The sequence below is a fragment of the Urocitellus parryii genome, chromosome 7 (assembly GCF_045843805.1).
Source record: "Urocitellus parryii isolate mUroPar1 chromosome 7, mUroPar1.hap1, whole genome shotgun sequence".
Lineage (NCBI taxonomy): Eukaryota > Metazoa > Chordata > Mammalia > Rodentia > Sciuridae > Urocitellus > Urocitellus parryii.
The window spans coordinates 163,872,658-163,890,450 of NC_135537.1; the positions used below are offsets into that span (position 1 = coordinate 163,872,658).

The window sequence follows — 17,793 nt, forward strand, 5'->3', positions numbered from 1 at the left end:
AAAACACAAGGTTTTTTAGGAGAAAAAAAAAACAGGTCAAAAGCTAAATTCAAGTAATAATTTACTATTTCTAACACACTATTTCTCTTAATTATCACAGAGAAATGGCATTTCCTAGAGAGGTGGCGCTTGCCCTCTTGTAGATGTCCCTATAAAATATGCAAAAAAGGAAGGAGACAGCATGATTAGCTAGACAGAAAGGAACCAGCAATATCAAACACATACACAAAACTAACACAGGACAGACACACACAGAGGGGAACGTTGTGAGAACGGGTAAATTGTACTTTACCTTCCGAAAATCTCGCTTCTCAAAATCCATTTCTGCTATTTTTTCATATTCCATGACTGCATTAGCATTCTTGAACTACACCGGAAAATAATAAGTTTTAATGAAGTTGTAGATATAACAATCACAAAAATCAACAAGGCCTTGATGAATCTATTCTTTGAAGGAAAAAAAAAATCAGTCCCTAGCACCACACAAAAAAAAGGAAAATCAGAATCTGAGATTTTTCAAAAATCAAGGTGGTAAAGACAGAGCCAAACATTCCTTAACAGAAAAGCTGAAGCCTGCATTTCACCCTCAGGCTGGGGATACAGCTCAGTGTCTATACAGTGCCTGTCCAGCACCAATTTTGAGTCTAAGACTGAAAAAAAAAGCCCAAAAATAAATAATAAAGAAAAACAATTTAACAAAACAAAAATCTCAATTTAAACTTTAAGGCAAGAATATAAGAGTCATGCTTTGACATATACAAAATAAAGGCAATGTATTGCCAGGAACTAAGCAGAAAATTTAGATTACCAATGAAATGTATCCAAGGGTAAACTGAATAAACACGGAGATGGAACTAAGACATGTTTTATTTATTTTTAACTTCTGGTGCTGGAGACTGAACCCAGATTTACACTGAGTTCCATCCCCAGCCCTTTTAATTTTGAGACAGGTTCTTACTAAGTTGCTGAGGCTGGCCTCAAACTTGCTCTTCTCCTTCCCACTGCCTCCTGAGTTGCTGGTATTACAGGTGTGCACCACTACAATAAGCAGTGTTGTTTTTACTTTTTTGGCAGTCCTAGGCCTCAAATGTGCTAGGCCAGAGTTCTATCACTGAGCTACATCCCTCCCCAGTTCAGAATTTACTCAAATTCTTGTGTGTGAGTGTGTGTGTGGGGGGATACTGAGGATTAAACCCAGGACCCTGTTTGTGCTAGGCAAGTGTTCTATGACTTAGTTACAGCCCTTTCAAATTTTTATTTTCACACAGGGTCTTGCTAATTTGCCCAGGCTGGTGTCAGACTTGCAATCGTCCTGCCTTAGTTTCCCTAGTAGCTGAGATGACAGGCATGCACCACCGTAACTGGCTCACTCAAACTCTTTAACTTCAGCTGGGGATAGTGGTGCATGCCTGTAATCCCAGCAACTCAGGAGGCTAAAACAGGAGAATCTCAGGTTCGAGAATCTCAGTAATTTAGCAAAAGCCTGTCTCAATTTAAAAAATAAAAAGGGATTGGGCTGGGATTGTGGCTCCGAGTAGAGTGCTCGCCTAGCACAGGCGGGACCGGGGTTCGATACTCAGCACCACATAAAGATAAAAAAAAAAAATGCATTTTGTTGTGTCCATCTATGCCAAAAAATAAAAATATTTTAAAAATAAATAAATTAATTAATTAAAAATAATAAAAAGGGCTGGGAATGGAGCTCAGTGGTAAAGTGCTCCTGGATTAGATCCCCAGTACCAAAAACAAAACAAAAGAAAAACAAAACTTTTGAGTGACTGCATGCACAAGGCTCCAGGCTCAATCCCCAGCACCACACACACAAAAAATTAACCTCATTCAAATCAGTTGCTTAAAGCTTCTATCTATTCTCTCAGATATCTCAGAAACCCTTCAATTTTTAGACTTTTAAAAAATGTAAATCATATTCAGAACCCATTTTATGGATAAGAAAGTCGGGGATCAGAGAGACTAAAATCATCCCCAAGTGTGGCTAATGGAAGAAGGAGTACTAGATCTCACTTCTGACTTTTATTTTATTTTTTAAATTATTTTTTTAATTTTTTATTTATATATGACAGTGAAATGCATTACAGTTCTTATTACACATATACAGCACAACTTTTCATATTTCTGGTTGTATACAAAGTATATTCACACCAATTCGTGTCTTTATATATGTTCTTTGGATAATAATGTCTATCATATTCCACCATCATTTCTAAACCCATGCCCCCTCCCTTCCCCTCCCATCCCTCTGCCCTAACTAGAGTTTGTCTATTCCTCCTATGCTCCCTTCTCCCTAACCCACTATGAATCCGCCTCCTTATATCAGAGAAAACATTTGGCATTTGTTTTTTTGGGATTGGCTAACGTCACTTATCATTCTCTAACTCTACCTGCAAATGCCATGATTTTATTCTCTTTTTTTGCTGAGAAATATTCCATTGTGTATATATGCCACATTTTTTTTTATCCATTCATTTATTGAAGGGTATCTAGGTTGGTTCCAGTTTAGCTATTGTGAATTGTGCTGCTCAGTTCTGACTTTTAAGTCACTATTTCTTCCAATCACACCACGTTGTTTGATACTAATAGATTCAACTCTTACCTCTTGTTGTGCCTGAGCATTTTTGTGATCCAGTTCTAGGGCTCTCTGGAAACTACGACATGCTGCCATGGCATTCCCTAGGGAGAGGTGGCACTTGCCTTCTCGTAGATGACCCTATAAGAAGATACACAAAGAAGGAAGGAAAGGAGCTTGATTAGCTAGACAAAAAGAAACCAACAGCAATACCACCCACACAAAACCAACAAAGGATAAAAACAATAGAGCAATGGTTGTTAATCTAGGCAATGTGCCTCAGGGGATATTCATGGCTGTTAGAATATCCCCTGAGGTAGATTGCCTAGATTAACAATTGATGAGAGGGAATGCTATTGATACTTAGTAGTTAAAAGCCAGAGATGCACAGGGCAGTCCTCACAACAAAAAATTATCTAATCCCAAATGACAACAGTGTCAAGAAAGAGAAATCCTCAACTGTAGCTACTCAACCTTCCCCCTAGAGCCACATTACATACCCGGACAAAACTGTCATCCAACCTCACTGACTGTTGTGCATCTCCAAGAGCTTCCCGGAACCTTCCAAGCATCATCAACGTGGCTGCTCGATTACCATAATAGCTAGCATTTTTAGGACACATATCTATAGGAAAGGTAAAAGAACACAAAAAGTTCAATACAGGTCACTGATTTGAAAACTTAGGGGCATCTCTCTCAGAACTATGTCAAGAATCAAACTATAAGAATGCTGAAGGACTGAGGATATAGCTCAGTAGCACAGTGTTAGCCCAGCATTTGTGAATGAGACTCTGGGTTCTATCTCCAGCACACACTTGTGTATACAAACACACAGACAGAATGTTGACAAACTCTAAAAGGCCACAGCTAAATTTTTAACTATCTGTGCAAATGGACAGCAGCAACCAATTTTAAAAGAAAACAAGATACAACTTTAGAGACTGGAAGTATAGATAGGTCAGTATAGATAGGTCAGAATAAAACACATGTTTAGCATCAGAGAGGCCCTAGGTTCAATCCCCAGCATCAAAACCAAATCAAAGGCCAGGCAATGCTGTACACCTGTAATCCCAGCAGCTAGGGAGGCTGAGACAGGAGGATCTGAGTTCAAAGCCAGCCTCATCAACTTAGAGAGGCCCTAACAACTCAGCGAAACCCTGGGGATGTGGCTCAGTGGTTAAGTGCCCCTGGGTTCCATCCCTGGTAACAACAAAACAAAAGAGAAACCAAACCAACCCAACAAAAAAAGAAGAAGAAGAAAACAAGTTATGATTTTTCTTTTTTTGCAGTACTGGGGCCTGAACCCAGGGCACTCTAGTACTGAACCACATTCCCGGTCCTTTTTTTTTTTTTTTTTTTTTTGAGAGATGGAGTCTTACTAAGTTGCTGAGGCTGGCCTTGAATCCATGATCCTCCTGACTCAGCATCCAGAGTTGCTGGGGGTTCCAAGTGTACACCACCCATGCCAGCTAAATTATGGTCTTAAAGTGCACTGGCGGAGCTCATCGCCTAGCAAGCAATATCAATGAGGTATTAAAATGAATTTGAGGGCTGGGGATGTGGCTCAGCGGTAGCGCGCTCGCCTGGCATGCGTGCGGCCCGGGTTCGATCCTCAGCACCACATACCAACGAAGATGTTGTGTCCGCAGAGAACTAAAAAATAAATATTAAAAAAAATTCTCTCTCTCCTCTCTCACTCTCTCTTTAAAAAAAAAAAAAAAAGAATTTGATTTTTCTGAATTGAGATGGGGAGCACGTGAGCAAGTAAGATGAGGAAAATGCCAACATGGGGGCTGGGGTTGTGGCTCAGCAGTGGAGTGCTCACCTAGCACATGCGAGGCCCTGGGTTTGATCCTCAGCATCACATAAAAATAAATGAATGAAATGAAGGTGTTGTGTCCATCTACAACTAAAAAATAAATATTTAAAAAAAAAAAAGAAAGAAAGAAAAGAAAATGCCAACCTGGAATTAAAATATGCTGGCAAATTGGGGTTGGGGTGTGGTTCAGTGATAGAGTGCTTGCCTAGCATGTATGAGGCACTGGGTTCAATTCTCAGCACCACATATAAACAAATAAAGGTTCATCAATAACTAATAAAATTTTTTAAAAATATGCTGGCAAATTAAGTATGGAGATGAGATAATCCACAAAGGCCATTTTGTAAGATAGTAAGTGAACAGGCAATGATTTGTTACATTTGGGTGGCTATCTTTTTGCTATAGCATTCAGAATTTCAGGATTTAGCAAACTTTAATTTGCCAAAGAAAGAACTACTCACCTTCAGTTTAAAAATGTTATCCATCAGGAGATCATTAAGCCTGAAGGAGTTCACACAGTAACAGATATCAGCCCACTAAGCAAATGGTTACTTCATAAGGAGAAGCTACTGAGAAGAGTATTTGGCAAGTTAATATTTTCTAGAATAGCTACCAGATCCTTCTTACCTATGGCTTTTGTATAATAGTTATAAGCTTCATTGTAATCTTTCTTGGCATAGTATGCATTTCCTTGTTCCTTGAAGCACTCTGCTTCCCTGAAAAGGAGAAACAATTACATTATTACACCTCAGGAATGATCTGTTTATCTCATAGGAGCATCTTTAGTCTACAGCCCCTGGCACATTCAGTTGGAAGTTTATAAATTTGTTCAACGGGATGATGGACCAAATGCTGTTTTCTGTCATGTAGAGACATTCAAACTAAATTAAGAAAACTCCTTTCACGTTGCCTGCCTTAACTTTCCACTGTTCCAGCCTATTGTCATTCTCTCACATGGGGCAGGCAAATTTAGACATTCCCTCCCAGCAACTGAAATGTTTTACAAAAATGTGGTGCTGGGACTCGAACTCAGGTTCTTGCACACTCTTCTTTTTTTTTTTTTTTTTTAAGAGAGAGTGAGAGAGGAGAGAGAGAGAATTTTTAATATTTATTTTTTAGTTCTCGGCGGACACAACATCTTTGTTGGTATGTGGTGCTGAGGATCGAACCCGGGCCGCACGCATGCCAGGCGAGCGCGCTACCGCTTGAGCCACATCCCCAGCCCTCTTGCACACTCTTCTACTGAGCTACACCCCCAGTCAATAACTGAATTTTTAGGTTCATTTATTTTCCAGGGTTATCACAACAGCTTGCTCTTTTGCAAAATTCCAGAAAAAACAATTATGGGTAATTTCAATGGTCAACTGACTGTGAAATGGGCCACATCCCTTAAGAGTTTTAATGATTTAGTCTCCTGAAAAGTGGCTCATGCATTTGTCCCTGGAAGGACGAGCAGAGGAAAAGCAAAAGAGTTAAAAGCATAGCATACTGGTGTTTAAGATGGGACAGAGTTGAATGACAGCAAGAGACTTAGAACTTGGATGACAGGGACATGTAAGGTATAGGTTGCCAGGACCAGGCTATAAGGAGTACTCATCTTTTGGTGTTCCCTTTGCCCATCATGTACATCTATGTGGGTATTTACTCCTCCCTTTTGTCATCCATCCAATAACTAGGTACAAATCAGACATGACAAACAAGTACTTTAAAAGAGCAACAAACTAGTAACCTCTATCAAAGATACTCAAAATTATTCTACTGCCCAACTTCAGTGACAAAGATAATTCTTTGCTGAAATGACTAATGCAAAATAATTAAATATCTGAACATTTTGTTATAAGGATGAATCTTCCCATCGTCTTTACATGCAAAAAAGGACTAAAGTTCAGGGTTGCCTGGAGTGGCGACAATAACCAATGTTTTTAACAGTAATGATTATATAGAGATTACAGCTTGAATCTATGGACACAGGTATTGGAAAGATTTGTGATTTATTTGCTTATGTATTTTAAATTACAAATTGGCAAAGCCACACTCTTTTTATTCAGGCAAATCTCCCTTTCCATTCTTCTCCATCACTGTCCTGGTAAGTCCTACTAACACAAAAAGGCTGCTAGAAGAAAGGAGGAAAAGAAAAAAAAGGGTGTAACTTACAAATGCTGATAGATTTGAAATGCAATAGATATAAATTTGTTGAGTAATCTGATTATATCAATTGTCACAATGCTATAAAAAAAAGCCATGGGTTATTAAAAGTCCTGAAGGACACCCCCTACAATTGAAAGACTTAAAGCAACACCCGAAATCTTTCTATATGCTATACAAGTTCCTATAAATCTAACTTAGAAAAGTATTATAAAAACTACAAGCAGTCAAGATATTTGAAAGGCCTCCCAAAACTGGATTTCAGAAGTTGAGTGAAATCACTGTGAAGAAATGGAATAGTATATTCCAAAGCAGACACTGACCTAAGGTATATCTAGATAGTGGCTAAGAATATAAAAATCCTTGAGGAAAACCCAAAGGCACCTAGGCATGGAAGCAGATATTGTATCAGCAGTATAAAGCTTGTTAAGTCACAAATTAAGTAAGATTTAGAGCTTGTGAAAAATTTTTTCTGAAAAGTTCTCTCGTGGAGGCAAGTGCAGTACTGGCTTCCAGTAAAAATGTAAATGATGATTTATATGGAAATTATAAACAACTAGTCAGGTGAGTTTCGTTTTTCAGAAGAAATTAAGGTTTGGAGGCTAAATAACTTGCCCAAGGTCAGGATGTGACCCTCATTTGTCACATTCTAAAGTTTGTGCACTTTGTACTATGTTAAGCTTTCTAAAGTTTACTTTGTCTTATTGATAAATACTTTAAAAATTAATCTGTACTACTCAAAATAAAGCATGAACAATAAAAACAAATTTCTTTAAATTAAGTCACAAAATAGCTCCTACATATAAAAATCCAAACCCAGAACTTAAATTTGGATTTAAGTAAGCTGACATTCCTAACATTGGTCATAGAGGGAGAAGGGTTCCTTTCTCTTTAAGATGCAAGACCTAGTGAACTGGATTTTGCCTCCCCCCAAGAAATGCATTTCATTTTAGTAAATGGTGAGTAGATTCCATTCTAGAGCAAACAAAGCAAGTAATGTAGAGTCAGCCCACAGCAAAAAGAACAAGAAGAATTGTGTTGTGACAAGTTACCATGTTTTTAACCTCACATTGCACAGCATCAGGCCAGAATTAGCTATTCCCACACAACTGCCTCATGAAAAGGACTTATTTTCATAGAAACGTGGCTGATTAACAGCTGCCCAAACAATGGGCACTTAGTACTTTTAGACTGAACGCTTATTTTTTGCCTCCAGGTCCAATGCCCAAAGTAGAGTCCCTCCTTCATTTTGAACCTCCCCAAAAATACACAACAAGCTTTAACCAAGGGGCCTGACCCTGCGAGACCAGCCGAGGAAAGAGTGGATCTTTGGAATCCAGCATGGCAGCAGCAAGAACTGAACCAGGCTGTATCAGGAACAATTCCAGGGTCAAATCCATTCAAGTCCTGCCCTGGGAGTCTGAGAAAGGGCTGAAGCTTGTTCAAGCTGCCCTTACAGCAAAGTGACTGAAGACTGAGGTGTCAAAGGCGTGGGACTGGAAAAGAAGAAGAGCTAGTTAACAATGAAGTGAGGGCAACCTGGCGGTGGCATCTCACTCCACTTATTGCCAGGGTCAGTTCATTTGATAACAAAGTGAGGTTATAACATGTTCCTACTGAAACATGTTAGTACTGAGAAAGGAAAGATTAGGGTTAACTGAGTTCACCTGTACTAGCTAAAAAGATTTTTCAAAGGACTAAATTCAGCTATATATTATTATTATCCACGGCTACAAAAAGTCAGACTAACCCTCAAAATATAATACCACAGCAAAATACAGACTTGGCCATAACTGTCCTGATGGTGCTATTAACAACTACAATATTATCTGTTGTGCTTTTTAAATTTCAAGTGTTTTTTTTTTTTTTTAGAGAATTTTAATATTTACTTTTTAGTTCTCGGCGGACACAACATCTTTGTTGGTATGTGGTGCTGAGGATCGAACCCGGGCCGCACGCATGCCAGGCGAGCGCGCTACCGCTGAGCCATATCTCCAGGCCCCCCCTCAAGTGTTTCTAATGGAGACTTTCAAACGGCCTTTTGAGGTGGTTATGGCAATAATTTTACCTGTCCTCCTCCAACAGAGGCAGGCAGCACTAGTGAGGTACCTAAGGTAGCTGCATAGGTTTCCTAACTCCTGGATTACTGTTGCACGAGGGCCCAGGTTTGATCCCTAGCACTGTGGGGTAAGGAGAGGGGGAAGCAAAGTACGTATTTATTTATGGGGTACTACTTGTGGCATTTTCAATACACGTACATGGTGTGTAATTATCAAATAAGGGTGATTAGCATATCCACCACCATAGACATTTATCATTTCTTTGGAGACCCATTTTTCCCCAAAATCCTGTTAGTATCAAGATTTTTAGATTAAAACTGATTTATTCAGTCCCCGACCCATCCTTGAGTCTACTCTAAGCAGAGTAACTACTACAGCTCTGATGCACCAAAAATGCTGGGAATGATTATATCTCTACTACTTTAATTACCTGCAACAAATTCTGTGAAAACAACTACTGAAAGATTTTCAAAATAATCTGTCCTTGGGGCTGGGGATGTGGCTCAAGCGGTAGCGCGCTCGCCTGGCATGCGTGCGGCCCGGGTTTGATCCTCAGCACCACATACCAACAAAAGATGTTGTGTCTGCCGAGAACTAAAAAATAAATATTAAAAATTCTCTCTCTCTCTCTCTCTCTTCTCTCACTCTCTCTTAAAAAAAAAAAAAAAAAAAAAAATCTGTCCTTGCCAGGCATGGTGATGCACGCCTGCAATCCCAGCAGCTCAGGAGGCTAAAGCAGAAGAATCACAAGTTGGAAACCAGTCTCAGCAACTTAGCAAGACCCTGTCTCAAAAAAAAAAGCGGGGGTGGGGGGGGTGCTGAGGATATGACTCAGTGGTTAAATGCCCTTGGGTTCAATCCCCAGTACTCTCCCTCTCCCAAAATCTGTCTTGTGTGCACGCATGATGGGAGGGTTGCCTGCAACAAGATCAACTCTGAAGAGCCTGGCCTTCCCTCTGACAGATATAGGTAAGAATATATTCCACTCTTGATCTGCCTTGCTATTTTATTTTTTGTACTGGGGATTAAACCCAGGGGGCACTTTACCACTGAGCTACATTCCCAGCCATTCTTATTTTTTGAGACAGGTCTTGCTAAGTTGCTTAAGTTCTCACTAAATTGCTGAGGCTGACCTCAAACTTGTGCTCCTCCTGCCTTAGCCTCCTCAAGTCACTCAGATGACAGGCATGTGCCACTGTGACCAGTCTGCTTTGCTATTTTAAAATGTATATCTTTATTTTTCAGAAACAACCTCACAACTCAGAAAACTGCAGCTTTGAAAATCCACTCTTCTATATTACATGTTTATTAAAGTCTGTACATCATATAAGCATTCTCTCCTGATTTAGCATTCATTCACTGCTGACTCTTAATTACTTCGACAATACTGCCAAGGGAATCATTTGGTATCATACAGGTCTTAGCAGGGATCAGGATCATGTGATCAAATCAGACAACTTGAGCTTATGATCACTAGCCAACTTTGCACATTTACAGCTCAGCTAAATTAAAAACACATTAAAATACCATCATAGACACTGCAACGCCCCAAATTAGAAGTCCTATAAAAATTGCTATTTCTCTCTCAAAGTACTTCCATGTTGAACACTCATGCAAGATCTCTGCCTTAGGCCAATTGATCTAACTTTTTAGCAATTAAAGAGGTATTCAAAAAATTTAATCAACCTCTGCTAATACCAGATTCACTGGGAGGTAGTTTTAAAATGTCATTAACATGGCTGGGTTCTCTCTGGATTTACTTGACACATCACATATCTATATACTATTTAAAAAGGGATGAATCTCTACATCAGTTGTACAGTATCATTTTTAAGATTTATTCCATGGGCTGGGGTTGTGGCTCAGTGGTAGAGCGCTTACCTAGCATGCATGAGGCACTGGGTTCAATCCCCAGCACCACATTAAAAAAAAAAAACAAAAAAACAAAAAACTAACACTAAATGAAGGTATTTAAAAGAGGGGCTGGGGTTGTGGCTCAGAGGTAGAGTGCTTGCCTCATACGTGAGGGCTGGGGATGTGACTCCAGCGGTAGCGCACTCTCACCTGGCATGTGCAGGGCCCTGGGTTTGATCCTCAGCACCACATAAAAATAAAAAATAAAAATGTTGTGTCCACTGAAAACTAAAAAATAAATATTTTAAAAATTTTAAAATAAATAAATAAGTGAAATAGAGGTTTAAAAAAATGAATAAACAATATCTTTTAAAAAAAGGTATTAAAAGAAAAAAAAGATTTATTCCAGAAGGAGAGGGTAGAAGGGAGAAAAAAGATTAATTCCATTCTATTGCACTAAAAATAAAGACTAACATGGTTTCATTAGTCTGCAACATTTGTAAGCTAGGAAATGCTAATTTTTTTTCCTTTTTTCTTTCTTCTTGAGACAGGGTCTCCCTGCATTGCCCAGGCTGGCCTTGAACTTCTGATCCTCCTGCTTTGGCCTCCCAAGTCCTAGACCTGCAGACATTCACCACTGTGCCCAACTTAATTACATTTTTGTACAACTATATATATATGTGTGTGTGTGTGTGTACATATACATACACAACACACATACATACACACAACACTATTTGACTAGAATAATATTTTTAAATAAAGTTAAGCTATTTCAATAGCATTAATAATGATTTAAATCAAAACGTTACAGCAGCTTGAATAAGTTAGAATTTGGTTTGTTTCAGTTTTTTTCATTTTTCTCACATATTCTAGTATTCCTGGAGTGAAAGAGAAATCCATTTTTGTTAAAATTAAAAAGTTTTCTTTTGTTTACTTAGAGGAGTGTTCAGGGGCTTCTGATTTTGGAAAATATTTTACTGATAGGAAGAACCTTAGAAAAAAATATCTTTCCTTTTTTTCCCTTCAGGCTACTAACAATAATACTGTCAATGAGTCAAATATTTAGACATTCCTATTGTATTTATTATTTCCAAAATGTCACCCTACTCTATAACTATTGCGTCCCATTACTTATATTCAGTCAAAATCACTAGATGCCCGTTGATCTAGAAATGCCCTCCGCCTTTCAGAATTTGTGGGATCTTAGCCAGTCTCAAGAGTAGAAATTCTTTCCTTCTTCCCACAGGGGACCTCTTGTCCCCAAAGGCATGTCACAGGGCCTGTTTCACGTTGTACTCTCTATGACCTTCATGAGATAATAAAGTAAGTACAAGGAGCCCAGGGGCCTAACTTTTATTCTATCCTACCAAAAACAAGCTATTCCACTTCTTTCTTTCTTTCTCTTTTTTAAAACATTCTAATCTAAATGTGAAATTTCATATAAGTGGAAGCTATGTAACTTTATAATTTCACAAATATTGGAATACTTGCAGAGTACTATATGTTGGATTTTTCTTAACTGTTCAGAGAAAACAGAGGTTGGGCTCTATACAGCTTCTACCTGTTAGTAAAATCAGTTGCTATCCAACTTTCTTTACCCAATTTCCTTTGGGACAGCTTTTGTTTTCACTTTAAAGCACAAGAGAGAGAAAGCAGAAGACAAATATGAAAAAAATTCCTTAACATATCAGTTTAAATTGTTCTCCGGACATTCAGGGAGAAGCCTCAAGAAGAAGGAACAAAGCCAGAAAGGGCCCTAGAAGCTTGAAGAAGAGTCACAGATTAGTCTATGCAAGGCAGGAGCACTCTCTGCTGCTCAAGCAGGGAAGGACACCAGGTAGCCTGAGGGAGCTATGTGTTATTCAGTAGAGAAGAAGCAACCATCCAAACCAATCCTGTCAGAAATTCCATCACTGCAGGCAGAAGGATATTCACGCAGAAAATGGTACCTCATTTGTGAGTTTTAAACTTACACTAGGTTTTTTTCCCCTCAGTACTAGAGATTGAACCCAGGGATGCTCTAACGCTGAGCTTCATTCCCCACTCTTTTTATTTTCAAGTAAAAAAGTTAAAAACAAACAAACTAAACAAAAAAACACAAGAAATGAAACAGTCTGCTTCCTGATTTTTTTGGAGGGAAGGGGGTATAGAGATAGCAACCAGAGGGAAAGTCTGGACTATTCACTGGTATTCTAATTCTCAAAGTTCTCTTTGGTCCTTAGTTCAACAGGTGATTATAAGAGCAAACTGACCAAGAAGGAACACTCAAAACACCAAAACAGAGAGTCCTGCTCGCCCCTTCACTTTCCCCATAAAAGTAATACTAGAATCCGAGCAGAAGACTAACTGCTTATATGATAATCTGTCACCCACCCCAATAAACTGAAAGTCACCTGCCAACAGATTATCAGGTCTCAGAGTAGGACCAGGAAAGTCATATATTCCTCCTCACTTTACCATTCCATTCATCCTCCTGCCAATTATGGAATAAAACATAGGAACTGACATTTTTATCCGTTGAGGAAAGAAAAAAATTGTCACTCTAATAAAAACGAATGCCCTACTGGAATAACCACACTTTGAATCCTGCTCTTACTACTGAAATTTACACAATTTAAAAAAATACCTGGAACGACCTCTAAGTAACTTCCACATCACAGTACTGGAGAAAGGGGAACAAACATTAGTGGACTCTCAGAGGGACTTTGCATCAGGCCAAAAGGCACCTAGATAGTCGCTGACCATTGTCCTCCAGTCTTCTAAAGTCCTAGAGCAAGAAAGCAAAGTCAAGTGCCCAGTACTCGGCTTTTAAAAAACTTTGAAAACACTAGTTTCAATGACTAAACTAATCCCCAATTGGCTGGAATGTACAGCAAGGCTGGGCTTTAAGCCAATCAGAATTATGTTCAGTTGGGAATATACTTGGCACTACAGCAACTGCCATTCACTTGACCCAACATTTTCTTATTAATTGCTCACTTTTCTTGACATTGGTTAATATGAGAACATGAATTTCAGCAATAAGTAAAAGAGACCTTCTGTAGTGTACCTTTGCTCCAGTTATGATTATTTAATAATTTTGCCACTTGATAGTATCAGGGTTCAATTAATTTGCTGTGTCCAGGATTCTGTATTCCTAGGTTTATCCCTTCTTTAACCATGACTCATTTCTCCCATCTCTTCATCTCTGATCCACACTTAGTGTACCAAAATGAAAATGAAGTGTTTCTCACTGGTTTAGGTTCCAGGTCGAAGATAAATCCTATTCTGCTTATGAGCTTACTGAAATGTCAGAATGAGAAAATGCCTTAACGTATCAGCTTAAATTGTTCCAGTTTAAATTGCTGCCTGCCCTGGAACTTCAAGAGAAGGTTAGGGAAACAAATTCCTGAGAATGTCAAACAGGGTAAGAAAGAAAAGGGAGATGCATTCCCAGAAGCTCTCCAGTTACAAAGGCCACAAACTCCAAAATGCTCTAAGAAATTGCAGTAAAACATAGCAACAACAGCAATATTGGAGATATAGATTCAGAGTTCAGTTCTTCCCACCAACAACAGTATGAATAAAGAAATAAAAGGTACATTCCTAATCCACAAAGGGTTTACAACACCTCAATACGAAGAAAGAACCTAGTAAGAGTTGCTCATTCCTGAGTCCATCAGGAAAACAGAGAAGTTAAGAATATCATCTGAAGGAAACAGGTCCTGGCGCTTAAGTCTACAGCTCCCTTTTTAGAATTCACTGTCCAGTCACATCAAGACAAACACAGAAGTGTTTTCTCTTGGATGAACAGTTTGAAATCCTTCAATGAACCATAGTAAAGACAACCTACAGGGGGCTGGGGATGTGGCTCAAGCGGTAGCATGCTTGCCTGGCATGCGTGCAGCCTGGGTTCCATCCTCAGCACCACATATAAACAAAGATGTTGTGTCCACCAAGAACTAAAATTTAAATAAATAAATAAATAAAAAAATAAAAAAGACAACCTACAGAGATCAAGCTGCTTCCAAGCCTAGGAGTTGACTGACTGGAGAGCCTTAACTTAAGGCAGGTATTAGATAAAATGGTTCAGCAACTTCCCAGGAAATTCTAAGGCCTTACATTAGTTCAAATGTAAAACCTTTTCAATTTCACCCTAAAAAACTATGTTCTGGTGGGCAAAGAGAAACAATATTGATGCATAGAACCACCCCCCATTCTGCTTCCTGATCATCATGTGAGCTGGTTCCATACTCATCCACCATGATGCCCTGCCTTACCTTGAGCCATGAGGAATGAAGCTTGCTCTCTATGGATTGAGACCTCTAAAACTGTGAGCCCTCAAATAAACTTTTCTTCTCCTATTATAAAAAAAAAAAAAAAAGAACCCCAATCTTCGGTAGTAGTGCCAATTACTATGTTTTTTACTTTAACCTCTTGACTGCCATGGAGGAAAGTGAACTTTATCAGAGTGACAAGCAAAAAAAAAAAAAAAGGGGGGTGGGGGCTGGGGATGTGGCTCAAGCGGTAGCGCGCTCGCCTGGCATGCGTGCGGCCCAGGTTGGATCCTCAGCACCACATACAATCAAAGATGTTGTGTCCGACAATAACTAAAAGAAATAAATATTAAAAAAAAAATTCTCTCTCTCTCTCTCTCTCCCTCCCTCTCATCTCTCTTTAAAAAAAAAAAAAAAAAGAAAGAAAAACCAACCAAACAACAACAAAAAAACACTGAAATCCTATTCTCTGATGAGACACTAAAGCTAAGGAAATAAACATGTGGTCACTTAAAATGCTGGAATCATGAGGAACAGTATCTTAAAATCTCTTCTCATCTTGCCCCCTGTGGGAATGTAACAGTTTAGCAGCCGGAGAAAGATGCACTGGAGCCAAAATGTAAGGAAGAAAGTACCCCTTGCTGGTCCTCACAAAAACAACCATGGGACCCATCAACTGTTATGTCCCTAAGTGAACCAGTAGGACTGTAACAAGAGAGACAAGAACATGGCCAAGTAACTCTAGCCAAGCCAGACAGTAAAAGGGCATTTGTAAGGGATGTCCCTCTCCTTGTCCTTTAGTACGGCTACACAGGATTCCAGGAATATGGAAAATGTAAAACCACCTCCCCAAAAAACTTCTAAATCTTTACTCTAATTTTAGAATGCGTAAATCATACATAAACAAGGCTTTTTTTTTTTTTTAAACACTAACAGGTCTTAATGTTTACCCTTCTAAGAATGTCTGAGCTTTCTTAGCAGAAACTGGTGCTGGAAGATATCACTGCGTTTGAGATCACAGCAGAAGAAGGAAAAGTAAATCAGATTTTGCTAAATGGAAATAACACAACAATGCTGGTTCCTGGAGAAGGACCTGAAGCATGACTGGGTTTTCTTGACTTATGCCAGATTCCATTGTTTCTTAATGGCAACAAAATAGGTCTCCTTAACCTTTTAATGTTTTGTTTTGTTTTGTTTTTTAATATTTATTTTCTAGTTCTCGGCAGACACAACATCTTTGTTGGTATGTGGTGCTGAGGATCGAACCCGGGCCGCACGCATGCCGGGCAAGCGCGCTACCGCTTGAGCCACATCCCCAGCCCCACCTTTTAATGTTTAGATTACATAAAACTAAGTTTCCCATTAAAGGAAAATGCTTTGAAGATGTATTTTTTCACATATATATATATATATATATATATATATAAATTTTCTAAGTTAATCATGATTATTTTTTTAAAAAGAAGAGTTTGGGTTTTGGCAACTAAAAAATAAACATGTTTTTGGTTAAAAATATTAATAAAATTTCACTTATTTTCTTTTTGATTTGTGCACAGAAGTGACACTGCATTTTTCTCATTACTTAATTTACAGTTGTATTCTCTTAGTGGTAGATAAAATAATTGTGCATTTTACAATCAATGATATTTTAAATTCCATGAAATAAGGCAGTTAAAAGTCAACAACCTCTGTTATTTCAATGTATCCCTACCAAATGTCTTATGTTTTGCATGATGTGGTAACATTACAGAATTACCTGTTTTATGTTTCTTAATACATCTTCAACTTCATGTACCTTAATTTTATAACAGAATATTCTCCAAGGCTGTAATTTTTTTTTAAAGGAAAAAGATTTGCTTTAGATACAAGGCCCTGAAGTGAAGCTTTAATTGAGGATACTCCTTACATCAAAGATTTACAGTTTCTTAAGTGATATTTGGCTAAAGTCCTTATTTATAGCACTTAGAACCAGTAACTCTTTCCAAATACAAGTACATTACATCTTCACAATTAATTAAAGTTCTGTCTGTGTTGGGAATAGTTTTGTTTCCCATTTTGCAACTCCTCAAAGATACATATGAGCTGCTGATGCCTAAGTACATACTGGAACAATGTGAAAGCTCAAAACTAAGATTAAACTTTGGTATCCTGCTTTCTCAGATCTCTCAAGGATCTACTATACTTTGTTAGACCTCTTTGCTCCTAACAGATCAGGAACTTAAAGTCACTGGCTGATGCTTAATGACATTTTCACTGTGCTTCAATGAGTATCTCTTATGTTCCTAACTTGGGATAGTAAAAAGAAAAAAAATCTCAGAATCCCGATTTCAGATCTCCTGCACCACCAACATCACCACCTCAAATTATCCAGACTGAAAACATAACAGGGGGCTTGGTATCAGGATATAAAATATGTGAGGAGACTGAGGGTACTGTAGTCCATCCTAAACAACAGGATCAAATTAACCAGCAGCTGGTAAGGAAAAGACTCCGGGGGCTAGGGATGTGGTTCAGTGCTAGAGCACTTCCCTGGCATGCATGAGACCCTGGGTTCAATCACCAGCACCACCAAAAAATAAAAAGAAAAAAGAAAAGGACTAAAACTTCCAGAATCTTTTCATCAATTTGATTTTAGTATTAGAACTTATTCAAACTCTGTTCCCAAACCCACTTCCAATAATCTGCTTTAGCTGGTGCCAGAATCCAGAGTGTTCTCGAAAACCACTCACTCAGCAACTCCCTTGGCTAGTTCGGACTGGCAATCTCGAGCCTCTGCGGCTGCCCAGCACAGCCAACTGCGCTCCAGCAGCTGCCCTCCTCCTTGCTGTTTAAGAACGGATCAGAGAGGAATAAGGATGTCACACAGGAAGGAAGGGCAAAGAGGAGTCTGACGTGTAGAGCATGAGACGCGTCCTTCACTTTGCCTCTTTTCTCTATCCTCTCTAATTTCTGGGGTTAACCAGGGAGCGACCAGGTCAATACTGGAGACACACAATCACCTCTTACCCAGCTGCTGATTGCTGGGGTGTAATCATGGCGGAGGGGGTGAGAAGGAGAGCGAGGGCTTTGGAG

General features: G+C 38.9%; 1 protein-coding gene across 1 annotated transcript in view; it reads right to left on the reverse strand.

The window, feature by feature from the left end:
* Positions 1 to 17,793, reverse strand: part of Dnajc7 (DnaJ heat shock protein family (Hsp40) member C7) — a 35,646-nt gene that overhangs the window by 17,280 nt on the left and 573 nt on the right. The window contains exons 2-5 of the mRNA XM_077800728.1: positions 5,031 to 5,119; positions 3,085 to 3,209; positions 2,612 to 2,725; positions 293 to 367 (exon numbers count right to left, since the gene is read on the reverse strand). Of these exons, the coding sequence (XP_077656854.1) occupies positions 293 to 367; positions 2,612 to 2,725; positions 3,085 to 3,209; positions 5,031 to 5,119 (403 nt within the window). The remainder of the gene's footprint in view (positions 1 to 292; positions 368 to 2,611; positions 2,726 to 3,084; positions 3,210 to 5,030; positions 5,120 to 17,793) is intronic.